The 26332-nt window shown below is 27.0% G+C and overlaps 3 protein-coding genes across 3 annotated transcripts; all 3 read left to right on the plus strand.

Moving 5' to 3' along the window:
* The first annotated feature begins 727 nt into the window (after positions 1–727).
* On the plus strand, positions 728–6042 carry LOC134836689 (protein patched homolog 3-like). The gene is made up of 7 exons (XM_063851868.1): positions 728–916; positions 1902–3141; positions 3208–3456; positions 3981–4296; positions 4538–4962; positions 5033–5132; positions 5190–6042. Exons 1-7 carry the CDS (start codon positions 843–845, stop codon positions 5621–5623), a joined length of 2838 nt encoding a protein of 945 aa, XP_063707938.1. The 5' UTR covers positions 728–842; the 3' UTR covers positions 5624–6042.
* Positions 6043–7345: 1303 nt separating this feature from the next.
* On the plus strand, positions 7346–14521 carry LOC134836827 (patched domain-containing protein 3-like). Its single transcript, XM_063852063.1, has 10 exons — positions 7346–7891; positions 9751–9881; positions 10631–10832; positions 10887–11495; positions 11550–11670; positions 11722–12018; positions 12089–12337; positions 13037–13122; positions 13204–13433; positions 13491–14521. The coding sequence occupies exons 1-10, from the start codon at positions 7791–7793 to the stop codon at positions 14405–14407; spliced, it is 2943 nt and encodes a 980-aa protein (XP_063708133.1). The 5' UTR covers positions 7346–7790; the 3' UTR covers positions 14408–14521.
* A 987-nt stretch (positions 14522–15508) lies between these two features.
* Positions 15509–18597, plus strand: LOC134828547 (putative inorganic phosphate cotransporter). The gene is made up of 8 exons (XM_063841527.1): positions 15509–15828; positions 15909–16111; positions 16169–16608; positions 17103–17273; positions 17338–17598; positions 17659–17726; positions 17783–17890; positions 17945–18597. Exons 1-8 carry the CDS (start codon positions 15693–15695, stop codon positions 18118–18120), a joined length of 1563 nt encoding a protein of 520 aa, XP_063697597.1. The 5' UTR covers positions 15509–15692; the 3' UTR covers positions 18121–18597.
* The last annotated feature ends 7735 nt before the right edge of the window (positions 18598–26332 follow it).

The following is a 26332-nucleotide window of genomic DNA, read 5'->3' on the forward strand; positions in this document are numbered from 1 at the left end:
AGACCTCTCTAATATACAAATAAAAGCTAAGGGTAAATTTGTATCGGAATTCCGAAATTTTTCCAACAAACACCCACTCTAACCTTGCATAAATTCCACGCAGGAAGCAAACGAACATGATAATGACGTTATTCCAAAAGCTAAAAATGACTCAACTTCGCATTATTTTTCCGTTAATATTTCGAGCAATTCAACATAATTAATGGAATAAATTATTAACAATGAAATAATTACACGTGTTTTGACACGAAAAAACAGACAAACTAACGGTTTTGCAAAAAAATATATTCGCCACAAAATAATAATTCAGTATGAATATCATGAAAAATCGATAGAGTTCAATGAAATTCTATAATTTGACTTGCAAAGAAAAACATTTTATCCGTCAATCAATTCCATAAAGAGATACTTTACATATATTTAAATGAATCAATATTTTTGCGTTGTTTTCTAGATGTTTTTCTATAAATTTATTTCGCTGAAAGTTTTTAGCGACAAAAGCTTTCGTGACTCGTCCAACAATTACATAACAATTTTTTTTCGCGGATAATTAATTTTTTTTGTCCGAAAATCAAGTCACAAGCGTCACTAATTTTTTTTTAAATCACAAAAAAAAAGTTTAAAAGTTATTTCATTCGTGTAAAGCTCTTTACACAATTTTTTGATAAGATTATAATGTTTTATTGATTTTGCTCTATTTTATTTTTTTCTGTAGGAAATAGTCAAGGAATTGTGTTAGCGATACATTGTTTACCCAGTTACTAGCTGGATGTTGTTAATTAAAGTCAATTTGAGAGCTGTGTTATAAAAAAATCCCATTTTCACGATCACAAAGGGGAAAAATGGGAGGAATAGGTGCAAAATGTACAAAATACAAAAGATGGTGGCGAACGCAGATAGCTGATGGATTTTACAGGTAATAATGTGTTTTTTTTTTACAAGGTCGTTTAATAGTTTGGTCCAATTTTAGAATTTAAAGAAAAAAAATAATTAAAAAAATACTTAGATTTTATAAAAAAAAAAAAATTAAAAAGAATCAATTTTTGATAAAATATTTTTGTTTAATTTTTTTTTATAAAAAAAATAATTATTTAAAAAAATTATTTTAAAATTAATATTTTTTTTTAATAAATAATTTTTTTGAATTAATAAATTAATTAAAAAAATAATTATTTATTATTTTTTAGTTTAAATAAAAAACTTTTAAGTTTTTAATTTAAAAAGTTTAATTTAGCTAAATTTAAAATTTAATTTTGATTTAACTCAACTAAAAAAATAATTATTAAAAAAATTATTTTAAAATTATTATTTGTTTAAAATAAATACCTAAATTAAATAAATTAATAAATAAATTAAATAAAAAAAAAATAATTTAAAAAAATCTATTAATTATTTATTATTTTTTTTAATTTAATCAAAAATTAAATAATTAATAAGAAAAATTATATTTTTTTAATTTAAATTTTAATTAATTTATAATTCATGAAATAATTATTTAAAAAATTAAATTAAAAAAATAATAATTAATAATTATAAAATTAAAAATTATTTAAATTATTTAAAAATAAATTAATCATTTCACCAAAATTTATTGGCAAATTTTTTTTTGCATAAATTTTCATTTTTAAAAAAATTGTTCAAAACTATTAAGCTTCAAATTCAAATCGGCTTCATTACAAAAAATTTAATCTCCAAGTATTTTCGGGTTATCTAATCCTTAATTGACCGATTTGGACTTAAAATAATACGTACTCGTGATAAGAGTGATTCTCATGCCCCTGAATGTCGTTCCTAATCGGACAAATGATAAGAAACAATCAAATTTTTGCCTACTACTTTGCTGCTATATTGGCGTCACGTCTCGACCTCGAATATTAATTATTTATGATTTTTTTCCGCAGATTGGGCTATTTCGTCGCTGTGCATCCATGGAAAACGATAATTTGCTCATTACTTGTGACAGCGGTGTGTGGCATCGGTTTATTGCGATTTCACAACGAGAAAGACCTGCTACTGCTGTACGTACCAAAAAGTCATTCCTTTTTCACGGACACCCAATGGCTCATTAACAAGTACGGGGTGTTTGAGCGCGAAGAGAACGTTTTAGTGGAAGCGCCTGACGTCTTAACGCCCGAAGTGCTGCGGAATTTACTGGAAATTCATCAAGAACTGATGGATATCGAAGCGAGAGACTCGCAGGGACATCCCGTGCGTTTTCGCGATTTGTGTTACAAAGTGCCCGTTATTACGAGTTTACATTTAGAATTTGACGACGACGACGAGTGTCAGAGCGTGAACAATAATCAGAAGAATTTTTGTCAGATGTTAACGAAAATCCCATCGGATTGTCTGCAGGAGTCTCTGCTCGAGATTTTTACCTTTACGGATATTCCGTCGACCAAGGAGGAGATCCTTGAAGTACTGAATGACGTAAAAGTCAGTCCTTATTCGGGGATGCAGAAAAATTTCGCCGAATATCTCGGCGGAGTGCAGCGAAATGCCTCAGGAATGATAATTTCCGCTACTTCCATCTTGAGTTCCTACAAAATATTCGGAAATTATTCCGAAATGAACCCCGATAAGGTATTTGCGGACAGCGGACTCGGAAGTTGGGCCTCCGAACAGATGATGTCATGGGAAAAGGAGTTCCTGCAAACCATGGAATACGTACAAGGGAACATGTCGACGGAAAATTTTAAAATTTTTTATCAGGCATATCGGAGTTATGGCGATTTAACGACCGCCGTGACGTTTCAAGAGTTCGATAAATATATTGCGGGCATCTTTTTGATGTTCGTGTACCTGCAATTTGTGATATCCAAGTACAGTTGGGTCGAATTTCGATTTTGGCTTGCCACAATGGGATTACTGGGTGTTGCCATGTCATACGTAGCTGGATGCGGCATTTGTTCTCTCTTGGGCATTCCGTATGGACCGATCCAATCGGCGCTTCCTTTCCTTTTGATGGGTTTGGGAGTCGATGATATGTTTGTCATTATGGCATGTTGGCGAAAGCAGGAACAAACTCTCGTGGAAAAGCCCTTGGAGGAGCGGATGGGACACATGCTCATGACAGCAGGCGCTAGCATCACAATTACATCAATTACGGACATCATGGCGTTCATCGTAGGAGGATTAGCGGTACGTGGCTGATTATGATGAGGGAAAATTTGTCGATAATGATGCGAATTTTTTTTTTCTTTGTAGGCGATGCCAATTTTACAATCATTTTGCTTATATAGTGCAATTTCGATATTCATCATGTACATGTTTGTGATCACATTTTTTGTTGCTGTCTTTACTCTCGACGAGAAACGTGTCATGGAAAACCGAAATGGATTCATACCGTGCATCAAGCATGGCGATAAGTCGAGTCAGTTGTGCATGGACAAGAATTTGATGCAACAATTTTTAACAGTTATCTATTCGAAATTTATTCTAACAAAAATAGGAAAAGTAAGTAGTTGATTTTTAAACACTTCACAAAAAAATAAATAAAATAAAATAAATAAAAAATCTCAAAAAATCGGAATAAATTACCAATAAATTTAATTAAATTAAATTATTTTTGGAAAAACTTAAAAAAATTAATAAATAATTTTTTTGATAATTTATGAAATTTACAAAAATTAAAAAAATTTATTTGATTAAATTTTAATTTAATTTTTTTTTTAATAAAAAAAAATATTTTTAACAATTAAAAAAATAAAATAAAAAAATTATTAAAAAAAATTAATTAAAATTAATTAAAGAATAATAAAAAAAAATTTATTAATAAATTAGAAATATTTAAAAAAATATTTATTTTCTTTTAATTTATTTTTTTGAATAATTTTTAAAATTTTTAACTAATTTCGGAATTTATTAATTAATAAAAAATATTTAAATAATAAATACATAATTTAATTATTTTTTAAATTATTATTTTAATTAATATTTAATTATTCATAATTTTATTATAAATCTCATTTAATTTTCAGGCAATAATTATCATCGCAACAATAGCGTTTACTGCCTTTAACTTTATGGGATTACTTCAGCTAAAATTTCGCTTTGATCCCACCCATCACGTGCCCGAAAACACACATCTGTCCGAATACATGCAGGAAGTGCAAAAAAATTACCCAAGTTTGGGCTCAGATGCAGCAATAATCATAGGAAAAATTAATTATACTCAGGAAATGCCAAAAGTAATTAAACTCGCGGAACGCATCAACCACACAAACTTCATTCATCAAATTGACTCGTGGCCATTAGACTTTAAGCGATTTGTGGATATTCATTACCCGAAATTAGGTGAGAATATTTTTAAGCAAAAAAAAAAAAAAAAAATTATTTAAAAAATTTTTTAAATAAAAAAAATAAATTTAAAAAAAAAAAAATTTTAAAAAATTATTTTTTAAATTAAAAATTTTTTTTTTTAAATTAAAATTTTTTTAAAATTAAAAAATTAAAAAATTAAAAATTTTTTTTTTAAATTAAAAATTACTTTTTTTAAATTAATTGTTTTAACTGAAAAAAATTGTTTTCTTCGCAGATATTGAAAATTTGACCGACGAGGAATGGCGAACATTTTTGTATCAATTTCTCATGTGTCACATGGGCGGCAAACACAATCGATATTTCAAGTTTGAGTATGACTCGGCATGCGGCGATCCCATGGCGGATGTCATTGTCTCGCAAATCGCCTTTCGTTTCAACAATTTCAAGAATCCCGAGGAATTTTTGCCGGCAAAGCGACAACTGACCGATTTGCTGGATGAGATTGACTTTCAGAGCGGCGACGGTTACAGCACAATATGGGGCAAGCGACTCTTGATGTGGGTGCCCGACGAAGTTGTAAAGGCAGAAATTACGAGAAATATTGTGTTGGCACTTGTTGGCGTGATGGCATGCACCGCTGTCATTATCGCGAATTTCAGTGTCTGTTTCTGGATTTTTGTCGTCGTACTTTTGACATTGGTATGTTACAATTTTATTTTTTTGTTAATTAATCAAAATTAAGGCTAATTAAATGTCTATGTTCAATTAGATAAATGTTGCGGGCACGATGCATCATACTGGACTGATACTTGACATGGTGACATATATCGCGCTTCAGTTGTCCATCGGATTATGTGTCGATTATGCAGGTTAGAAGCAATTTTTTTCGTTTTTTAATTAAAAATTACAATTTTACGTCATTTTAGCTCATATTGGTCATACATTCCTCACACTGGATCAAGGAACGCGCAACGAACGTGCTCTTAATACAGTTTTAAGCATCGGTACTGCTGTCATTTACGGCGGCGTTTCAACATTTGTGGCTCTTTCCATGCTATCTTTCGCCAAAACTTACTCGTATCGCGCCTTTTTCCAAGTTAACGGGCTCATTATCTTCTTCGGGCTCTTCCATGGTGTCGTTTTACTCCCCGTTATTCTCAGTATTTGTGCTCCGAATGACAAACAAAAGGATGCAACTGACGAAGAGACAACCAGCATGAACAACATTGCTCACACGAAGGATCATATCACGATTTTCCGCAATGGATCGGTGCGAGCAGCGAACGGAAAAGTGAAAAATGGATTCAGTAACGGAAGTACCCCGATGGAAGAAACGACGAAACTGAACCAAGATCTTTGATCGCGAATGTTTTCTTGTCTCTTGACCACTTTTTTGCGCAGCAGGTGCATTACTTCCTGGCCTAGATAAATATAATTTAAGAAGAAAAAAAAAGACAAAAGACATTAATTGATTAGAACAATTTTTGCTGGTGATATTAGTAAAATTAACGTTTTTTGTAGGGCGATATTTAGTGATAATGCTAAGTAATTGATAAGTAGGACAGGCTCCTATGTACTCTAGTTGTTAATTAATTAAATTTACGAAAGTTATCAGTATGACCACACAGTTTTATAGAATTACAAGAGTGAGTTTTTTCTGGATTTATTTGAATAAAATTACAAGCAACGAACATATTTTCCCTTTGAAAATTTAAAAAAATAGTATTTTAAAAAATTAATATTTAAAAATTCAGCATTTCAAGACCAAAAAACATAATCTTAGGCAAACAAGAATTTAAATAACAGGAATTTGAAAGAATTAGAATAAAGTGCTTTTATAGGAAAATTTTCTTTTTTTGAATTAAAAAAAAAAAAATAAAAAAATGAAGACTTCAATAATTTTTTTTTCTTTATAATATATCACGTTGAAATTTTTGAGCTATTTTTAGACCTTTCATTTTATCAGAAGATTTATTATAAAAATAAGAATTAATCTTTATTATAAAAAAAATCAACTTTAATATATATTTTAAATTATAAAAAAAAATTATTTAACAACATTTTTTTTATTTTTTTAATGCAATTTTTTAAAAAATTATTTTTTTATTATTTCAATGTTTTTTTCTTTACTTATTTGATACTAGTTATTGTTATACTTCTAATATTTTTTTAAAGTAATTAATTTAAAAAAATAATTTTTAATTATTTAATTTTTAATAAAATTTTGAAAAAATAATTTTTAACTAATTACTTTTTTAATAAAATTTAAAAAATGCGATAAATATAATTTTTAAATAAAAAAAAAAAAAATTGTAAAAAAATAATTCCCTAAAATTTCTGATATCTAATTATATAAAATCTGGTTCGAGCAATTTTAAAATAATTTTTTCATTAATTGGTTTATTTTGATTTTTTTTTATTTTCAAAAACTTTAAATGTTTAAAAAATTAGTAAAAAAAAAAATTTTTATCATTTTTTGCAGTATTTTCCTTAAACTCAACAGAATTTTTTTTAGATATATTTTGAATAAAAGAAAAATTATTTAAAATATTTTTCAAAAAACTTATTTTTTTTTAAATTGATAAATAATAAAAAATTAAATACTAATCTTCAAAATTATATTTTTATTCTAAAAATATTTTTTTTTAATTTTTTCATTATAAAATTTTAAAAAAATATTTTTGAATGAAATTAATTTTTTAAATATTTCTAAAAATAAAAATTCTTTAAATTAGGTTAAATTCTTAAATTGCCTTAAATTTTTTTCATATAAAAAAATAACTTTAGTTGACACCCCATCCAAACAAATACTCATACACACAAAACATACGTGAATCAGAAACATATGTTCAATTGAGAGCTTCTCTCTCTCGCAAATCAAACTCATTCGTGCATGCATGTCTGAATGAAAACAAAACCGGTAAAATTCTCTCGAACACTCGATTCATTCCTCTTTCGCTACCGTGCGCTGCCATAGGAACGCAAAAGACAAACAAATTCTCACCATGCAGTCTTTTCATTCAAACTTTAATCGTTTATACCGAAAACAATTGTTCTCCGAGCTCAGTCTACTTGAAAGTCGCTCGCGATCAACTACACAAGGTTCCGTGTGACGCACAATCGATTTAACATTGTATAGTGAAAGAATTCATAATTTTAGTTCTTTTTTGTGCAAAATAGACAAATTTTTGCCGTAGACAGAAAAATTCGCGCATTACTCTTGTTTTAGTTGGCAAAACCAGTAGCGACAAGTACGTTTCTTAACTGTGAATTGCTCAACTTCTTCAAAAAAAGTAAAAAAAAAAATTTGAAGAATAAATTTTAGTCATTTAGTAACAATCAAGAAAGAAACATGCACCAACAATCCCGCTGTCTCATCATTAAATTTTATTGAAAAAAATTAAATATACGTTTATCGATAAAAAATTCTGATTAAAAGGTCATGAAAGAATAATCGTTGAATCTGATAAAATAAAAAGTGATTGAAACAAAGAATTATAAAAAAAAGTTGTAAAAAAATAAAAATTATGAGTGAAGATGTGAAAACAAAGAATAATTTGTCAGATCGACTGCCGGGACAAAATTTGTCCTATTATGTCTCCAGAGGAATTGGCAAACAGTTTTACAGGTAAAAAAAATGAAAAAAGTGTCCTCAGCAATGAAAGTGTGACATTGACGATATTTCTATCGCGAAACCAATTATTATTCAGAAGGTCAAATGGTTGAATTTCGAGTCGTTTTGTTGATACCGGCGCGATATTTCGGTGCATGCAAAGTAACTTTACAGATGGCATCAAGTAGGAGGGATATTCAGTTCATGGTCGATTAATCTGCATTTTTTGCATCATTTTGGAACCGGTTTTGTCAAAAGATGCAAAATTTTGTTAACAATGATTAATTTTAGTAAAAAATTGGGGATTAAAGTTTTTGAAATCATTTTTGGATGGATGAAAATTATCAAAAATATTTTTTAAATATTTGTTTTTATCAATTATTTGGCTTTATTTTTTAAAAATTTCTTTAAAAATTAATTTTTCTTAAAAAAATGACAGGTGTTAAAATTATTGGCATATGACAGCTGTCAAAATACTCATTAAAATTTAAATTTCTAATAAATTTCTAGTTGTTTATGACTAATTTTTATTAAAGCTGCTTGTAAATACTTGAAATTGTTAAAAAATTAGGAATTTTCAAGGAATTGCTGACAGTTGTCATCTGTCAAGTCTTCTAAAAATTTTGACACTTGTCAAAAAAAATTTTTTTTTTTATTTTTTTAACAATTAATTAGATTTTTATTTAGGAAAAATAGCTTAACCTTAAAGTTTAAATTTCAAAAAAAAGTTTGACTCATGTCAAAATCATTGATGAACTTCACATTTGACAGCTGTCAAAATTTTAATTAAAATCCTATTTTTTAAGATATTTCAAGTTATTTTTGAATAATTTTTAATATTTTTACTTACAAACCCTAAAAATTGTTTAAAATTTGAAGGTTTTAAGAAATTACTGACAGCTGTCAAATCTTCAAAAATTTTACAATTGTCAAAATTACTATTAAAATCGTAATTTTTAAGATAATTTAGAAATTTTTAGACAATTTTAAACGAAAGAAGCCCTGAGATTGCCAAATAAACATGAAGTTTAACAAAAATTTGACATCTGTCAAAATAATTTATTAAATAAATGACAATTGTCATATTTGTTGACAGAATTTAAATTTTTAATACTTTTCAAAAAATTTTTGACATTTTAGGATTTTTTTTATTGCTGAACAAAATTCTAAAAAATTTTAACTTATTGCTTCTTCAAAAGTACCTTTTAAAAAAATGACTTTGAAAATCTTAGATTTTCTTTAAAACATTTTTGACTTTTTTTTCGTAAACTTACCCGATGAACCGTAAAATTTTTTAATATAAAACCTGTTATTGATAAACAAAATTCTAAAACATTTCAACTTATTGCTTCTTCCGTAACTCATTCTCATTACCTTTTAAACTAATGACTTTAATGTTTTTCGGATGGCATGACCTTAGATTGGTTTCATTATTACACTTTTTTTTTCGTTCTAATCGCTTCCCATTTTTACTACAAATTCACGTTAAAATACGTCATCGTTCACCTCGAACAATATCTTTGCCTCGTCATTCGCAAAAACAGTGAATAAAAAACTGACCACGTCCAATTTTTACTCATTTTGCGATACAAAACAGAAGGAATTCCGCAAATTCATTCGCAGAGTATTGCCTTAAAAACGCTGTAAAGTGACCAATAATGCTTAATTATAGACTTGTTATGTCGTCTGTTCAGTCAACAAAATATGTTGCAATAATTATTCAGCTCGTTCGGTGACACAGAGGCGATTTAGCGATAACGTATCGCGCAGTACCAGCGTGTTTTACTTCATCGAAATTTAATCAGTGAACGTCATGTTGAGTTTAAGTTTATCAATTGCAACGCGAGATAAATTTATGTATGTTTTTTTTTCAGAATTGGAAAATGTGTTTCATCACATCCATGGCAGACGATTATTGGAGCTTGGACTGTGGTAGCTCTTTGCTCGCTTGGGTTTTTGCGATTTTATAATGAGCGTGACCCTTTGAAGTTGTGGGTGCCAAAAGGTGAGAAGTTATCTAAGAATGCTAATTTTTTTATTTTTAATTATAGTTTCGTGTTAGGCCGATACAATTTTCTAAAATGTTTTCTGTTTCAAAGTTTTTCAAAGTTAATTTAAAAAAAAAAATAAAAAATTTTTATTCCACAATTTTAATTTTACATTAATCCAAAAAATAAAAAAAATAATTAAAAAATTAATTAATTTAAATTAAAATTAAATAATAATTTTTTGCCCTTCGATAAATAAAATATTCAAAATTAAAAAGTAATATTTTACATAAAATTTAATATTTAATTTTTTTTTCATTTAATTTTAATTTTTTTATACCTAATAAAAAATATTAAAAAAAAATAATTTGGAAAAATTTATAGAATAAAACATTTTTGATTTAAATAATTTATAAAATAAAATATAAAATATAAAAAATTTATAAAATAATAATTTATAAAAAATTTTTGCTTAAATATTATTATATAAGAATTTAATTTTTTTTAGTATTTATTTATTTAAATTAAATTTATTATTTTAAATATTTAAAATAAAAAAATATTATTTTATTTTTTTTTTAAATTTTATCAAACAAATAAAAAATAAAAAAAAATAAATAAAAAATAATAATAAAAAATCGGAAACATTTTCAATAATTGCATCAACCTTAAACTCCATTCGCTTTTTTTGTTCATTTATAATCATAGTCATCATTATTGCTGATCAAGACCAATAAAAAATTAATGATATTCAATATTCTCGTAGAATCGCAATTTCTCAAAGACACAGAATGGATTATGAATCGCTTCGAAGAAGGTACGCGCGTACAAGCGGTTCTCATAACAGCTGATGACGTTCTCAAGCCGGAAGTGTTGCAAAGAGCGCTAAAAGTTCACCGACAAATTACGAGTTTTTCCATAACTGAGAGCAATGGAACGCGATTTCGGTTTAGTGACTTGTGTTTCAAGTAAATTTTTTGAATTTTCATTTTTTTCTTAAATTAAAAAATTATTTTTTTTAGAATTCCAATAATTGCTGAATACACAACTTCGGAAAGGAAACCAAAAAAGCCAAGAAATGTCAAAAACGATTCAGCCGAAAATTTTTTCAGTTCAAAAGAGGAAATTACAACTGAAAATCCGAAACCTAAAAAGAAAAAACCTTCAAAGCCCTTCGAAGCGAGTGTTGATTTACCTTCGGATTTCTACTGTTCCCTCGTCGAATCCCTGCCATCGGGATGTTTACTCGAAAATTTGCTCGAATTATGGAATTTTGAGGACGAGAGACTTCCTCAAAGCAAAAATGAGATTCTTGGTGCGTTAAATGAGACCGTCATAAGTCCCTATTCGGGGCATCAAATGGACTACGAGCATCTTTTGGGCGGCGTGACACGCGATGAGAGCGGAAAAATTGTTGCTGCCAAAGCTTTGTTGGCTCGTTACAACTTGTATGTGAATTTTTCGCAAGCTGACTCGAGTAAAGTGGGAAATATGGCGGGAACGGAGGACTGGGCGAGCGAAAGTACGATGGCGTGGGAGAAAAAGTTCCTCAATTTGATCTCAAAAATGAAGAAAACGCTCGAAAACAACAGTACGGACAACTTTAAATTGTATTATGCCGCTGGAAGAAGGTAAATTTGTGAAATTTTGATGAAATTTAATTAATTTGTCTTTTAAATTTTCAGTTACGGTGATATTAGTAACGAAACCATGTTCGAAGACATCGATAAATTAGTCTTTGGCATCATTCTTATGTTCATTTACATGCAATTAGTGCTCTCCAGATTCAGTTGGACCGAGATTCGGGTAAAACTTTTTCTCTAAAAATTAAATTTTTCTCAATTTCTTGCTTTTTAGATCCAATTAAGCTCTTTTGGTCTCATGGCAGTCGGAATGGGCTTCATTGCTGGTTGCGGAATCTGCTCCTTGCTCGGTGTTTCATATGGACCCGTTCACACATCTCTCCCATTCCTCCTTATGGGTCTCGGAGTTGACGATATCTTCGTCATGATGGCTTGTTGGCGCAAAATTCAAGTCACAAATGCCGATAAATCGAAGGAGGAACGCTTTGGCTTGATGCTTCAACACGCAGGTGCTTCAATTACCGTCACATCAATCACCGATATTGTTGCATTCTTAGTCGGTGGCCTTACTGTGAGTCGAGAAAAGTGTTAATTGAGCTATAAAAACTAGACAACAATAATTTTTTTTCTTCTTTTTGCAGATTTTGCCTTCTTTGCAATCGTTCTGTATTTATGCCGCTGTGTGTATTCTCATGACGTATTGCTTCGTCGTGACCTTTTTTGTTGCCATCTTTGCGCTGGATGAAAGACGAATCGAACAAAGGCGAAATGCTTTTGTGCCTTGTGTCATTCATACAGAGGAGCAAAGTAAGATTTGGTACCAGAAAAATTTGATGCACACATTTTTGGAGTACGTTTATTCGAATTTCATCTTGACCAAAGTCGGAAAGGTAAATAATTGATAATTGCAAGCAATTTTTTTCTGTTAAGTCATTATTTTTTTTTCGTTTCATTCAAATAAATTTTTTTTTTAATTCTTTATGAGATAATTAAGTCTTTTTGTATTTTCATACAAAACTTTTTTTATGTAAAAAAAAATATTTAAATTTGAAAAATATTTAAAAAAAAAAATATTAATGTTTTTTGAAAAAATATATTCTCAGTATAAATTATTTAATAAAATTTAATTGAAATAATATTTTTTTATTTATTGACTAAATAAAATTTAAAAAATTTCTAAAGTAATTAAAATAAATAATTAAAATTTATTAAATTTTTAAAATTAATTTTAATTGTAATTTTTTTAGTCCTTCATGGTCCTTTTATTTTTTTAATTATTTAAATCCTTCAAAAATTTTTTTTTTATTTTTTTTTAAATTTCACAGTGAGAAAAATTAGAAAAAAATTAAAAAATTCTGAACTTTAATTTTTTTATTAAATTATTAAATAAAATTATTTTTTCTCAAACTTGGGAATGAAGCAAAAAATTCGAAAAATTAAGGAGAATGTTATTTAAAAATAAATAAAATAAAAAAAAATCTAAAAAAAATAAAAATTTGAAAAAAAAATAATTTAACAAGATTTTTTTTTTAAATTAAATACGCTTACTATTTATTTTTCTAACTAATTTTTTGTTTATTTTTTTTCAGATTTTAATAATCATGTCGGTTATTTGCACCACTGGACTTAACATCGAAAGTCTCTTACACTTGAGACAAAAATTTGATCCATCATGGTAATTCTTTAGACTTCTTCAAACAATAAAAATGTCATTAATCCCTTTTTTTCTTATTTTATTTTTTTTTTTGTCAAACAGGTTTATCCCGCCAAACACATATTTAGGTCAATATACGAACGAAACTCGTGTTTATTACCCGGAAATGGGTTCAGAAGTCTCAATTTTGGTTGGAAAAATTAATTATACCGAAGATATGTCGAAATTGTTGGAGCTCTCGAGGAACGTCGCAAACCAAACTGACATCTTGCATCATATTCGAGCGTGGCCCAATGACTTTCAGGACTTTGTGATGATCCATCATCAAAAAAGTAAGATTTTTTAAAATTAAACTGAAAAAATCTTATTTTTTTTTGTTATTTTTTTAGATATTAATAATTTGACAGATGTTGAGTTGCGTACTTATCTCTCGCAATTTCTGTATAGTCAATCCGGAGGAAGATATCAGCCCAATTTTCGGTTCGAACATCCCTTGAAATGTGGCGAACCGACGCCAAATGTGACAGTTTCTCAAATTACGTTCAAATTTAAGAAATTTTACGAGCGCGAGGATTATTTGCCGGCTCAACACAAGATGGAAGATTTAGTAAAAGAGGCGAATCTCAGTAGCGGCGAAGGATTTTCCACGGTTTGGGGCAAAGTTTTCGGAAATTGGATCACCGATGAGATTATCGATCAGGAAATTTATCGAAATATCGGTTTGGCGCTTTTGGGAGTCATGGGATGCACCATGATCGTGATTGTGAATGTCCAAGTGTGCTTCTGGATATTCGTTACGGTGCTTCTGACATTAATTAATGTCGGCGGTTGCATGCAACGAGTAGGCCAAACGCTAGATATCGTCTCGTGCATCGCTCTGCAACTCTCTGTGGGACTTTGCGTCGATTATGCGGCACACATTGGTCACACTTTTCTCACGATCAACGAAGGAAATCGCACCGAACGTGCCCTCAAGACGACTTTACATATCGGAGCTGCCGTTTTTTACGGAGGCGGCAGCACAATTTTAGCTCTCTCAGTATTAGCGAATTCGCAAGCGTACACGTATCGGTCATTTTTCAGGATTTTCTTCTTGGTTATTGCGTTCGGGTTGTTCCATGGCGTCGTTTTGCTGCCCGTGATTTTGAGTGTGGTTGGTCCGAGACCTTATAAAAAGTGTGAGAAGCCAGCGTTGAAGGAAACGGAAATGGAGGCGATTTCTTTCATCGATCGACCGGAAGACATGAAAGATAAAGTGACAAACGGATATATTCCAGTTAATAAAATAAGTTTAGGTGAAACTTAGAAAAAAAAGACACCGTCCAAAATTTAGTGCAAATTATGAATCTGATTAAAAAAATGCTTTTTATTAAAAAAAATACAAAAAAGGGAAATAAAGTGATATTATTAGAATTATTAATACGTTAAAAAATTAAATCTAAAAAATATTTTTTATTTAAAAACAATTTTAAAGAATTTTCAGAAAAAGAGAAATTTTAAAAGTAAGGCAAATATAAACATTTTTTTTAATTTTATAAATCTTTAAGAAAAAAAAATAAAGTTTAATTTTTCTTTTGAATAATTTTTACGAATTTAAGGTTTATTTTTTTCAATAAAATTTTAAAAAATTAGAAGGATAAATATATTTTTATTTTAAATTTGGACATTTTTTTTTATTAAAAGTGTGACAATTTTAAAAAATTTTTATTTTAAAAAATATTTCTCGATTACTTAAAATAAATTTTTTTGATCAAAAACATTAAAATTTGGTTGAAAAATAATTTTCTTTTTATCATTTTTTGCCAAAATTTTACTAAAAAGTCTAAATATTTCCAATAAAATTTTTTCATTTGAAAATTTCAACAAAAAATCGAAAAATTTTTTTATGAACTTTTCAATAAAAAAATTAAAAAAATATATAAAAAAAAATTTCTGAGTTCTAAAATGATGTGAAATCAAATATTTGTTTAAAGATTAATTTAATTTCATTTAAAAAAAAAATAAAAAAAAAATAAAAAAAAATAAAATAAATAAAAATAAAAAATAAATAACAAAAGTAAAAAAATAAAAAATAACAAAATTTGAAAATTTGCGCCATTTTAAGAAAATATTTCCATTAATTTTTCATGCTTTTTCAATTTTTTCGCCAAAACTTTGTTTTAATTAATTTTTTCTCTAAAAAAGTATCTTTAAGAAATTTTTGAAGCAAAATTTGAGTCTTTGCATTACAAATTTTTCAAAATTTAAAGATCTGCTGTAAAAATAACGGTACGAGACGAATAAAAATGATAAATTACAGCTTTTTGGTTCCTTATCACGCCTATATCTTCCTGTGTCGCTTTTTACCGGAAGCTTGAATTAACAAAACCAATTTTCGTAATTATCAATTTCATTCGTCTCAAAAGAAACAAAACTTTTGTTATTGTTCTCGTCATCGGATCATAAAACTTGGTCGTAAAACATCAAATTTTGAATAAATTAACCCAAAAAAAGCCTGTGAAATAGTAGTCAATTAAGCAAAGCCAACATCCAATAATGCAAATTAGCACAAAGTTACACAACTAACGAGAGAACGAAAGACTGCTGTGAAGATGAGCTCAATTTACGATGAGGTGTCAGAATCAGATGAGGGACCCGCTTTCACAGCTGCGAGACCAATAAACGACGGTGCCTCCGACTCCGAAAGTGACAACTCGCCTCTCATCCATTCACACGAAGAGGAAAAAGGTGAGAAATTTTGCCCTTCAAACCAGAAAAAAACTAGTTTCTTTGTTCTGACTCATCACGATTTTTTCTTTTGTTATCAGAAATCGATGGGAAATTTCCGAAAGCTCGACAAATCTTGGGTCTCATGGGCTTTCTGGGATTCGCAAATGTCTATGCGATGCGCGTGAATTTGAGTGTTGCAATTGTGGCGATGGTTAATAACACAAATTCCGACATCCCGGATTTCGATAACAACACAGACGTTTGCCCATTGCCTCCGTTTTCGAATTCAACGATACCAGATGTGAGTTTTTTCACGTAAAAAAATGCGGGCGTTCATTAATTTTTTTATTTTTTGTAGAAAAATGGCGAATTCAATTGGGATGAAGCAACGCAAGGAATAATTTTGGGATCTTTTTTCTATGGTTACGTACTGACACAAGTCCCCGGAGGACGATTTTCCGAAAGATTCGGCGGAAAGTTGGTTTATGGCTATGGAGTACTTATTACGGCACTTTTTACCTTTTTGACTCCGATTGCGGCGCAAATTAATATTCCGTGTTTAGTGATAGTTCGGGTGCTCGAGGGCATGGGAGAAGGCGTGACGTTTCCCTCGATGCATGCGATGCTCAGTCGATGGATTCCGCCGATGGAGAGATCGAGATTTGGGGCGTATGTTTATGCGGGGGCGAATTTCGGGACGATTATTTCGCTTCCGTTGTCGGGATGGCTGTGTTCCCTTGATTTTATGGGAGGATGGCCTTTAGCTTTTTATATTTTTGGCGGATTGGGAATTGTTTGGTGAGTTTTTTTTATTTTTAAAATTTTTTCTTCAATAGTTTTTTTTATTTTATTTTTTTTATATTTTTGATTATTTTTTTAAAAAATATATTTTTTTATTCCTTAATTTTTTTTTAGATTTTTAAAATTTTTCATTTTATTTTTTTTTCAAATAATTTTTTAAAAATTTCAAAATTTTTTCCGATAAATTATACGTTAAATTTTATATTTTTTTATTTTTGAAAAATTTTTCAAATTTTCGAAATTATTAAAATAAAATAATTTAAAAAAGTTATTTTAAAAATTAAATAATTTAAAGAAATTTCAAGAGGTCAAAAATAAAATAAATATAAAAAAATCTTGAAATTTTAGAATAAAATATTTTTAATGCGAAATTGAAGTTTAAAAAATTCTTTTCAAAACCAAGAAAAAAAATATTTTTTATCAAAAATTTAAAAAAAATGATTAAAAATTTATCAAAAACGAGATAAAATAACGAAATTTTTCTTTTCTAGGTGGATATTTTGGATGGTTCTAGTGTATGACGAGCCGAAAAAACATCCTCGTATATCGCCAGAGGAACGAAGATATATCGAAGTTGCCTGTAAAACAAAAGATCAAGATCGTGACAACGATGATTACGTACCGTGGAAAGGAATTTTCACTTCTGTACCTGTTTGGGCATTGTAAGTCATTGTCCCGTTATCAAATTAAAACAAATATTGACCCAAATTTAATTTTTTTTTTCAGACTAATTACACAATGCGGACAGTCATGGGCATTCTACACCGTTTTGACCGAAATTCCAACGTACATGGCAAACATATTGCATTTCCCGATTCAGCAAAATGCAGTTTTGTCGGCGTTACCTTACCTCACATCGTGGATTTTCGCAATTTTAAGCTCCAATTTTGCCGATTGGTTACTCAGACGGCAACACGTGAGTCAATTAACGTCGTACAAAATTTGGAATGCCGTTGCTTCAATAGTGCCTGCCGTTGGATTGTTATTGTAAGTTTCTTATTTCTTCTATTTTTTAGTTTTTCTTAAAAAAAAAATTTTTTTTTTCAGTGTTGGATATGTCGGATGTGACAAAGTACTTGTAATGTTCATGTTAGCTGGATTAGGAGCAGCTTATGGTAAATTTTTAATTTTTTTTAAATTAAATTTTTAATAAAAAAAAATTTTTTTTCAGGCGGAGTGTATAGCGGAAATCAAATGAATCACATGGCGCTGAGTCCGAGACACGCTGGAACGTTGTACGGAATTACGAATGCTGCTGCGAATACTTGTGGTTTCTTAGGTAAACTTTAAATTTTAATTTTTTCCATGAATTTTCATAAAAAAATATTTTTAGCTCCCTACGTCATTGGAGGCTTGATTCGAGGTCGCGAAAATCTCACACAATGGCGCGAAGTGTTCTACTTGGCTGCTGTTCTTGATATTTCCGGCAGTCTTATCTATCTCCTCTTTGCGAGTGCGGAACAACAACCTTGGAGTACGGTGCGAGGCAGTCGACTCAGTCGTAACTGATTATTAGTGAAAACCAAAATGAGAACTTCCTACATCTGAATTGTCTTCGTCTTAAATTTTTTGACATTTGTCGAAAAAAAAAAATCAAAGCGCAAAAAAATCTCTTATATTTACTATCATTCCTGTCATCAACCAACACACAACCAGTTTCATGTAATAGTAATAATAATAACTTTAAATAGAAACGTTTAAACATATGTGATAACTGTAACTGCGAATGTATTTTAATCTGAATGTTTTTCGTAAGATAATGTCCAAGTTGATAAGCGAACATAACAAAACTATAAAAAAAGTACCATTTGATGACAAAAACAACCCAGACATATTATATACAAAGAAACTTTATTTTAATATACAATTACAAAAAAAAAAAATAATCAAATAAAGTTGATACACGTTAATGAAAATGATGTTAAATTTAAAAAATAATTTAATGACATTAAATTTACGAATTATATTGATGATGAATACAAAACATATACCTATTATGGAAAATAAAACAAAATATATATTTACATAAAAAAAAGTTTTTTAAATTATAAAAAAAATAATTTTTTACAGAAATTTAGGTAAAAACTTATTTTCTATTTCTTTTTATTTTTTCAAATTTTAATAAAATTTAATAATTTCTTATAATTAATTTTATTTTATTTTTGATAAATTAAAAAAGAAATTTGAAATTTATTTTTAAATTTAAATAAAATAATTATTTTTTTGCTAATTTTTTAAAAATTAATAAATTTATTAATAATTATTTATTTTAATAAAATTAGATTGCAAATTTATTAATTTTTGGTAAATTTGTAATGAAATTCGAAAACAACTTTCAAATTTAAATTCAATTTTTCATTAACAAAAAAAAAAAAAAAAATAAATAAATAAATAAATAAATAAATAAATAAATAAAAAAAAATAAATAATTTAAAATTAATTTAGGGAAATAATAAATTTATTTATTAATTTAAAAAAACAAAATTTTAAAAATACCTAATCAATTTATTATTTTATTTATTAATTAATTTAAATAAAAAATTAAATTTAATTAATAAATCAAATAATTTATTTGTTTTAAAAAATTCTTAATTTATATAATTTTTTTTATACTTACCTTGCTTCAATTCTTTATTATTTAATTAGAAAAAAAAACATTTTTTTTTTGTCCAAACATTTTTAATATATGTTTCAGTTATTTTATTTTTTTTTTACTTTTTTTGAGATACAAATTACAGTACATATATTTTTCTTTTTTTAAATATTTTTTTTATTATAATGTTTATTACTATTTGACTTGGAGTTAAAACTATTTCTCGTCTTATGGATTTTTGTTTCATATATATTTTTTTTATTTTAAATATTTAATACTTTTTTTGAACATATTTTATCCTGAGATGAGTTTAGATTGCATTATTGGCCAAATAATTCTTCATATATATGGTAACATATTCAATTCAGGTTCATTTCTTTTTTTTTTGTTTAAACTATTTTTTTTCTTTATAATATTATATATTATATCTTTTTACTATTAAACGTTACGTACATAATAATTATTATTGGTTTTTGTGTAAGTAAGTGGATAAATTGGGTTTAAGGTAACTTTGTACTTTGAGGTATTTTCTTTGTTTCTTTAATGCATTTGAAAAAAAGTGAATAACACAGGATTAGAACATGTTTATTGATTTTTAGATTTAAATTGAAAAGAAAAAGTTTTACGTTACAAATATAGTAAATCCAATTATTAGTTATATTTTTTTGGTATAATTTATTGTTTTTTTTAAGGTTTAGACAGACGTCTGGTTGATTGGAATTATAATATTAATATTTCATATATAGCGGGGTTTTTATACTTTGGTTGCGAATTTGAACTTGTATTCGTTTTGAGGTAATCTGTTTGTTTTTATTTCATAGATGTATTAAAATACTCTCATGGAAAATTATTTTTTTTGTCATTCATAACTTGTTTAAATATTATGTTGTTAAATGAGACAAAATAATTCACAATTTGATTTTCCTACAATTCTAAACTTAACATATTTTTAATTTATTTACATAAACATAACAAGTTTTTTGATTTTTTCTCATTATTTAACTTGAATTTTGCTTAACGATTATTTTTATTTATTTACAAAAAATTAAAAAATATTTTTTATCAATTAAAAATAATAAAATAAATCAAATTTTTTTTTTTAATTTTTTTTAAAGTGTAGTTTATTGTCTCACTTTTTTTTTAAATATTTTTAATTTAAATTAAAAAAAATTATTTTGGTTAATAAAAATTTTCCATGAGAATATTTAAAAAACATCTAAAAAATTGTATTTTAAAAATTACTTTTGTATTAAAATATTTTGGATTTGTTTTGTTTTATGTTTTATTATTATAATAAGTTTCAATATATTTAAATATTTTATCATCAAATAGTCAAAGTCAATACATCTATGTTTTTTTTTAAGTTTCACTAATACTAATTTTGATTTTGTGCCTCCGATATAGTTTTTTTTAATCAATTGATTATAATTAATTTTTCTTTAATAAATATCATAATTTAATGATAATTAATTAATAATAATAATAAAGACAAGAATATATCGATAGTTAATAAGTTTTCCTGTTTATCAAACATTTTTAAGCATTTTTCACACAATTGCAGTGAATCGATAAACAAGTTTAATTTTTTTGGTAATAAAAATTCAGACAATACAATTTTTCCATTTTTTTGTAAATAATTTTGAAAAATAGCGAAATCACACGTAATATTTCTTTTAATTTATTTATTCCTACACAAGTCTTAAACAAATTAAATTTTTAAAGTCTAAATTAATTTATAATTTTTAATTTCGGGTTTAAGCTGTCCGATAGGATTTTTATTTTCTATAAATCTAAAATGTATATTAATATATATTTTTTTAATTTCTTGTATTTTAATATTTTCTTAATAATTAATTTTGATTTTTTGCTCATTGTCTTATAATATTTAAGTTTTTTTTAGCTAATTTTTTCCCTTTTCTTTTTCGATGGAGATTAAATTATTTATTCGAAAAATTAATAATAAAAAAAATATTTAATGTTATATTATGTTAACAGGTGTGGCGAACGTTTAGTTATGAACAAAAGTTAAAATTTTTCTTATAGTTTTCTTTTCGCGTGTCATTACTCAATTGAATTTTACTCGCACAATTATACAATAATAATAATATTTTTTATCAAAACTTTAACAAACAGAAAAAAACTACCCTTTTTCATAATTTTTTTTGTTTTTGAAAGTGAAAAATATTTTTTTGGGTGTGATTTTAATGCCTTAATTATTATTTCATTCACCTAAATATTATTACTCTGTGGCATTAGCATTAATGCGGAAAAAGGGTTTATCACTGTCCACCTAGTTTTTCATTTTTTTTCGTATTTATCAAAAAAACTAAATAAATATATTTGAATGTATGTTGTACACAGAAAAAAATGAAATAAATTATATTTGAAACAAACACATTTGGCATTGAAGATAATGATAATTATAATTTGTTCTGTTTTGTAGTTTTAGTCACGAATTTGTTTTTAGGAATTATTAAAAAAAAATATTTAAAAATTTAATTATTTTTTATTAAATTAAAATTTCCAATTTTTTAAATATTATTATTTTTTTAATTTTTAAAAACGTTTTAATTTAAAAATCAATTAATTGAATAAATAAATAAATTTTATTAAATTTAAAAATAATTATTTTTTTTAAATAAAATTATTTTATTAATTTTGATAATTATTTTTTTAAAATAAAATTATTTCTTTTAATTAAATTAATTTAAATATTATTTTATTAAATTAAATTTATTTGAAATTTAATTTTTAAAATAAAATATTTTTTTTTAAAGTATCAAAAAATATCCTACTGTGATTTTTTTCATCCATCAAAAAATGATGACGACTCAGATACCACAAGCTCATTATCATCATCAAACCACAAGTAACATTATTTTTTTCTATTTCATACAAAAACAGTATAAAAAAATATAAAAGAATATTTGTAACCATTTTCATTTTTTTTTTCATTTTTTTGATAAACTATCCAGATAAGATTATAATTTTGTTATTTTTCGTAGTTGTTGTTGTTTATTTTATTTTTTTTCTGTATATTCCCACTCACAAAAATTGTCATTTGAAAATTAGAGACATTATCAAAAAAAAAAGCTAAATTCATGACAAGACAAGTAAAAAATGTGTGTTTGTATTTATGATGAATATCATATTTTTAGTCAACAACTCCCCATGCAATTCCACATAAACACACACACATAGCTTGAATATCTAAAAAAAAACAGAATAATCATATCTATTTGTCTCTGTATTTATTACATTGCTTTTTTTTCAATTCCTCTAATAATAAAAAAAAATATTTTCATATTCAAAGTTTTCTATTTTTTTTTTTGTAAATAATTTTTCATATATGTTTGCCTTATCTATCAAAATTATTGTTATTACTTGTGTTTCATGACGCCTCTCATGTGATGTAAATATTTTTGTGGTTTTTTTCATGAAATTATAATAATAACTTTTTTTATACTTGTTTGTCATTTTAACTTTTGAAACTTTTTATTGCTTTATTTTCGTGAAACAAACAAAAATTTAATGTCATGAAAAAATATACGAAATCAATAAATGGGACGTGTGGTCAATGTGGGTGTTTGTAAATAGAGATAGTTTTGTTTTTAACGTTTTTTCGTGTAAGTTTTTGTGTGTAGCTGTTTGATTTGGCATGATAATTGGTTTTCAATTGGGCTCCGTGGGTACTCATTAAATCCATAAATTATTCACAATGTTTATTTGAATAAAAGTCATTAGTTGAAAAAAAAAATTTTTTTAAGGTAAGGGAAATTTTTTTGTTACATTTTTTTAAATAAAATTTTTATTAAAAAAAATGAGGAATTTTTAATTTTTTTTACGTTAACGAAAAATTCCTTTGAAATAAAATCCCTACTTGAAAGATTCTTATCTTCTTGAATTCCTGCTTTGATATCTTTTGCTGTCCATTTTATTACAACACACATGCTTGCATAAAATATTACCACACATTTTTCTTATTTAAAAGCGAAACCGCCTTGAACTTACACAAACAACACACACGCACTCAAAAACCACCCCATCTATTTTTATTATATTATTACATTTTCTTTTTTTTCAGCGTGTGAGGAACTGGTCAACTCACTGGACATGTACGGGAACATGTACAACAATAATGCGCACATCGAAAGAAAATTCATACAAAATTTTTATTTCAAATTTCTTACAAATACGCACCACCTTGCCATGCCATACATGTACCCATCGTATATATAGTACATGAACATATACGTTTTTTTTTTCTATAAAATTCACCTACTATTTAGCAAAACAAGAAAAAAATGTATACGATACGTACAAATGATGGTCATATCTCAAACATTCAACAAAAACTTATAATAATAATAATAAAAATGTAGAAAGAAAAAATAAAGAAAAACATGCCTTCATACGGGTATGCTCTGTACGTGTACATACGTATACGTGTGTATGACAAATGTACACATATGAACAGAAAACATGGTCATCTTCACCTTCTTTCTTTCTTTTTTTTCACTTTTGCCCCACGATATTTTCTACATGTGTTACTTTATGCCTTTAATATGTTCACTCCGAATGTAGAAGAATTTAATTTTAACACACATCCGGCGTACATATTATAGACATACATGGTCTTCGTCTTCGCTGGACACCACACCACATTCACGCATGATGAGGAACCTCACACCAACAGGAATTTTTTTCACATCCTTCTTCTTTGCTCTGTACGTCCCGTGGCCCATGACTTGAAAAATTGAAGAAAATTTATACATACCTCGTACACGTGTACGTGTGTAGTATATGTACGTATGTGGCTTACAAAGCCAACATAGCTCATTGTTGTTGTTGTTGTGTTATAATAATAAGAAAGTTTGAACGTGAAAATAAAAATATAAAGTTGTATCCTGATGTTCAATACTAATAATAATAACAATCATACATTATGTACGTATGTGTGTAGCGTTCTGTACGACAGACTCAATCGTACAATGAGAAAAATGTGTGTTATTGAAAATCAATATTATCAAACCCTCAAAAATATGCGAGAAAATGAAATAGAAAAAAAATTTTCTTATATTTCCAAAAAAAAATATACAATCATATATACATACACGTACACAGCCATACATACATATCGACAAGTAATAATCATAATAATATCGCATCTATAATATTTTTCATACATATATTTGCCGAAAAGTTTTCTTATTTTATTTTCTTCAAGACTGGTATGTGTTTAGACAAAAAAAAAATACAAGTACGAGAGAAAAATCATCTTCATTCCATTCCATTCATCCATTGATATGATATAAAAATCCATATAAATTTCATACATGCGATGATGAGATGATGTCTTCGTATGTGACAATATTCTTATGGACACTTCACTATTTTGTCATATAATAATTTTAGGACTCCTCTCCTCTTATTACGATTTCTGCATGTTTATTTTCTGCTTTGGTCATACTTTTATTATTATTTAATATATTTGAGCATGTATTATATATGCGGCGAATGTGTCTCTGTGGAGTGAAATCTGTTCTAAATTGGTAAAAGAAAAAAAAATTGTACTTTATGAAGGTAAAAAGAGTAAAGAAATCTGATCAGTAGACGAAACTTTTTCGAATTTTTGGAAACTTTATTATCGAATGTATTTTGTTTGATTAAGACAGATGTTTAATCTAAAGTAAATTTTTGAACAAAATTCGTTCAATAAAGGGGTAAAATTAAATTTTATCGAAAATGAACCCCACGTTATAAAATGATTGTAAAGTAATATTTGGGTTAAAATTCGTAAATTTCAATAGCAAAAATTTTATATTAAAATACCAATACTTCGACCCTCGGCAAATCAAATAAATTTAATATATAATTCTCGTGGAAAATGATTCTTCAAAAAAAAAAAAAAAATTAGACAGATATCGAAAGGGTTCACCCTTTTTTTGTTGTCGATTGATCAACGAATACGAATTTCACACCCATTATAAAATTTTTACAGATTTTTGGAAACGCAGACAAATGTGTCACAAGGGATTGAATGCAGCACAGTGTTTAAAGTGAGTATTTCATTTTATTTTTAATCTAAAATTTATAATAATAACAAAGTTGAAAAGAAAATAAGAAGGGTGCATGATGCACATTGCAACGATGACGAAGCATGAGTCTGTTGCACTTTATTGCGTGTGTATGGACCCTCATATGACAACTTTTGATTAATCCTTTTACACAGTGTGCCATTATTTGAAATAATACTCTAAAATTATTTTAGACACACCGCACACATCATTACGCACCGGATTTTTTATTATTACGATTTTATTTTTAGGTGACTGAAGTGTTCATCGGAACTTGAAATGGTAGGTTTTGATTTCGATACAAAAATGTAGTAATTTTTCTTTTATTTTTTAGGTAATTTAAAATTTAATATGATATGGATTTATAGTTTCATGGTAAGTGTTTTTTAGAACATTTGATGTCAAAAAGTTATTGAAATTGAAATCATAGAAATACAAAGAACTCTATGATGAGCGTTAAAAAGGATAAGACACATTAACATTAGCTGATGGATGGGTTCTTCTATGTAATGTGAAATAAACAAATTTGTACCTTATTCAGATACGCAAATGTGAAAAGCTACAGACCCCTGATATCTTGGATGTTTGAAGCAAAGAATTTACTATGATTTTTATCACATTACCTATAATTTACTAAGAAGCGGAAATTTACATGATTATATGAAAAGACTCCGGTCATTGTAGTGTCATAAAGAGATAGATGCAAAATTAATGATAGTGAGGCAGAGAACAAATACAAAAAGTGATAAATCCACGAAAGGATCCCATCAAATCGTTATGTGTTACTTCTAGTGAAAAAATTGTTGGGCAAATGGAATGAACTTGACGGACTCAATATCGACCTGAAATATGTGAATTTCAAGAAAGTTGCGTGTGAATTTGTAGAAGACAGACTTTGAACTCACGCTTAGATCTAATAGGATCGAATAGGCGAACCTATATAATAAGTAACTAAAAAAAATTCTCAAAGACCCGATGCAAAAGCTTAAAGCAAAAATAAATTAAAAAAAAAGCAAAGAATTTTCTTATCAGAATATCAATTTTAAACCGT

Source organism: Culicoides brevitarsis, chromosome 1 (assembly GCF_036172545.1).
Source record: "Culicoides brevitarsis isolate CSIRO-B50_1 chromosome 1, AGI_CSIRO_Cbre_v1, whole genome shotgun sequence".
In the NCBI taxonomy this organism is placed as follows: Eukaryota; Metazoa; Arthropoda; class Insecta; order Diptera; family Ceratopogonidae; genus Culicoides; species Culicoides brevitarsis.

Coding starts and splice junctions, on each gene's coding strand:
- LOC134836689 (XM_063851868.1), top strand. CDS start 843: ATGGGAGGAATAGGTGCAAAATGTACAAAATACAAAAGATGGTGGCGA. Junction 4,297..4,537: donor TATTCATTACCCGAAATTAG/GTGAGAATATTT, acceptor TTTTCTTCGCAG/ATATTGAAAATTTGACCGAC. Junction 4,963..5,032: donor TCGTCGTACTTTTGACATTG/GTATGTTACAAT, acceptor ATGTTCAATTAG/ATAAATGTTGCGGGCACGAT.
- LOC134836827 (XM_063852063.1), top strand. CDS start 7,791: ATGAGTGAAGATGTGAAAACAAAGAATAATTTGTCAGATCGACTGCCG. Junction 11,496..11,549: donor TATTATGCCGCTGGAAGAAG/GTAAATTTGTGA, acceptor TTAAATTTTCAG/TTACGGTGATATTAGTAACG. Junction 12,338..13,036: donor TCTTGACCAAAGTCGGAAAG/GTAAATAATTGA, acceptor ATTTTTTTTCAG/ATTTTAATAATCATGTCGGT.
- LOC134828547 (XM_063841527.1), top strand. CDS start 15,693: ATGAGCTCAATTTACGATGAGGTGTCAGAATCAGATGAGGGACCCGCT. Junction 17,727..17,782: donor TGGATTAGGAGCAGCTTATG/GTAAATTTTTAA, acceptor ATTTTTTTTCAG/GCGGAGTGTATAGCGGAAAT. Junction 17,891..17,944: donor GAATACTTGTGGTTTCTTAG/GTAAACTTTAAA, acceptor AAATATTTTTAG/CTCCCTACGTCATTGGAGGC.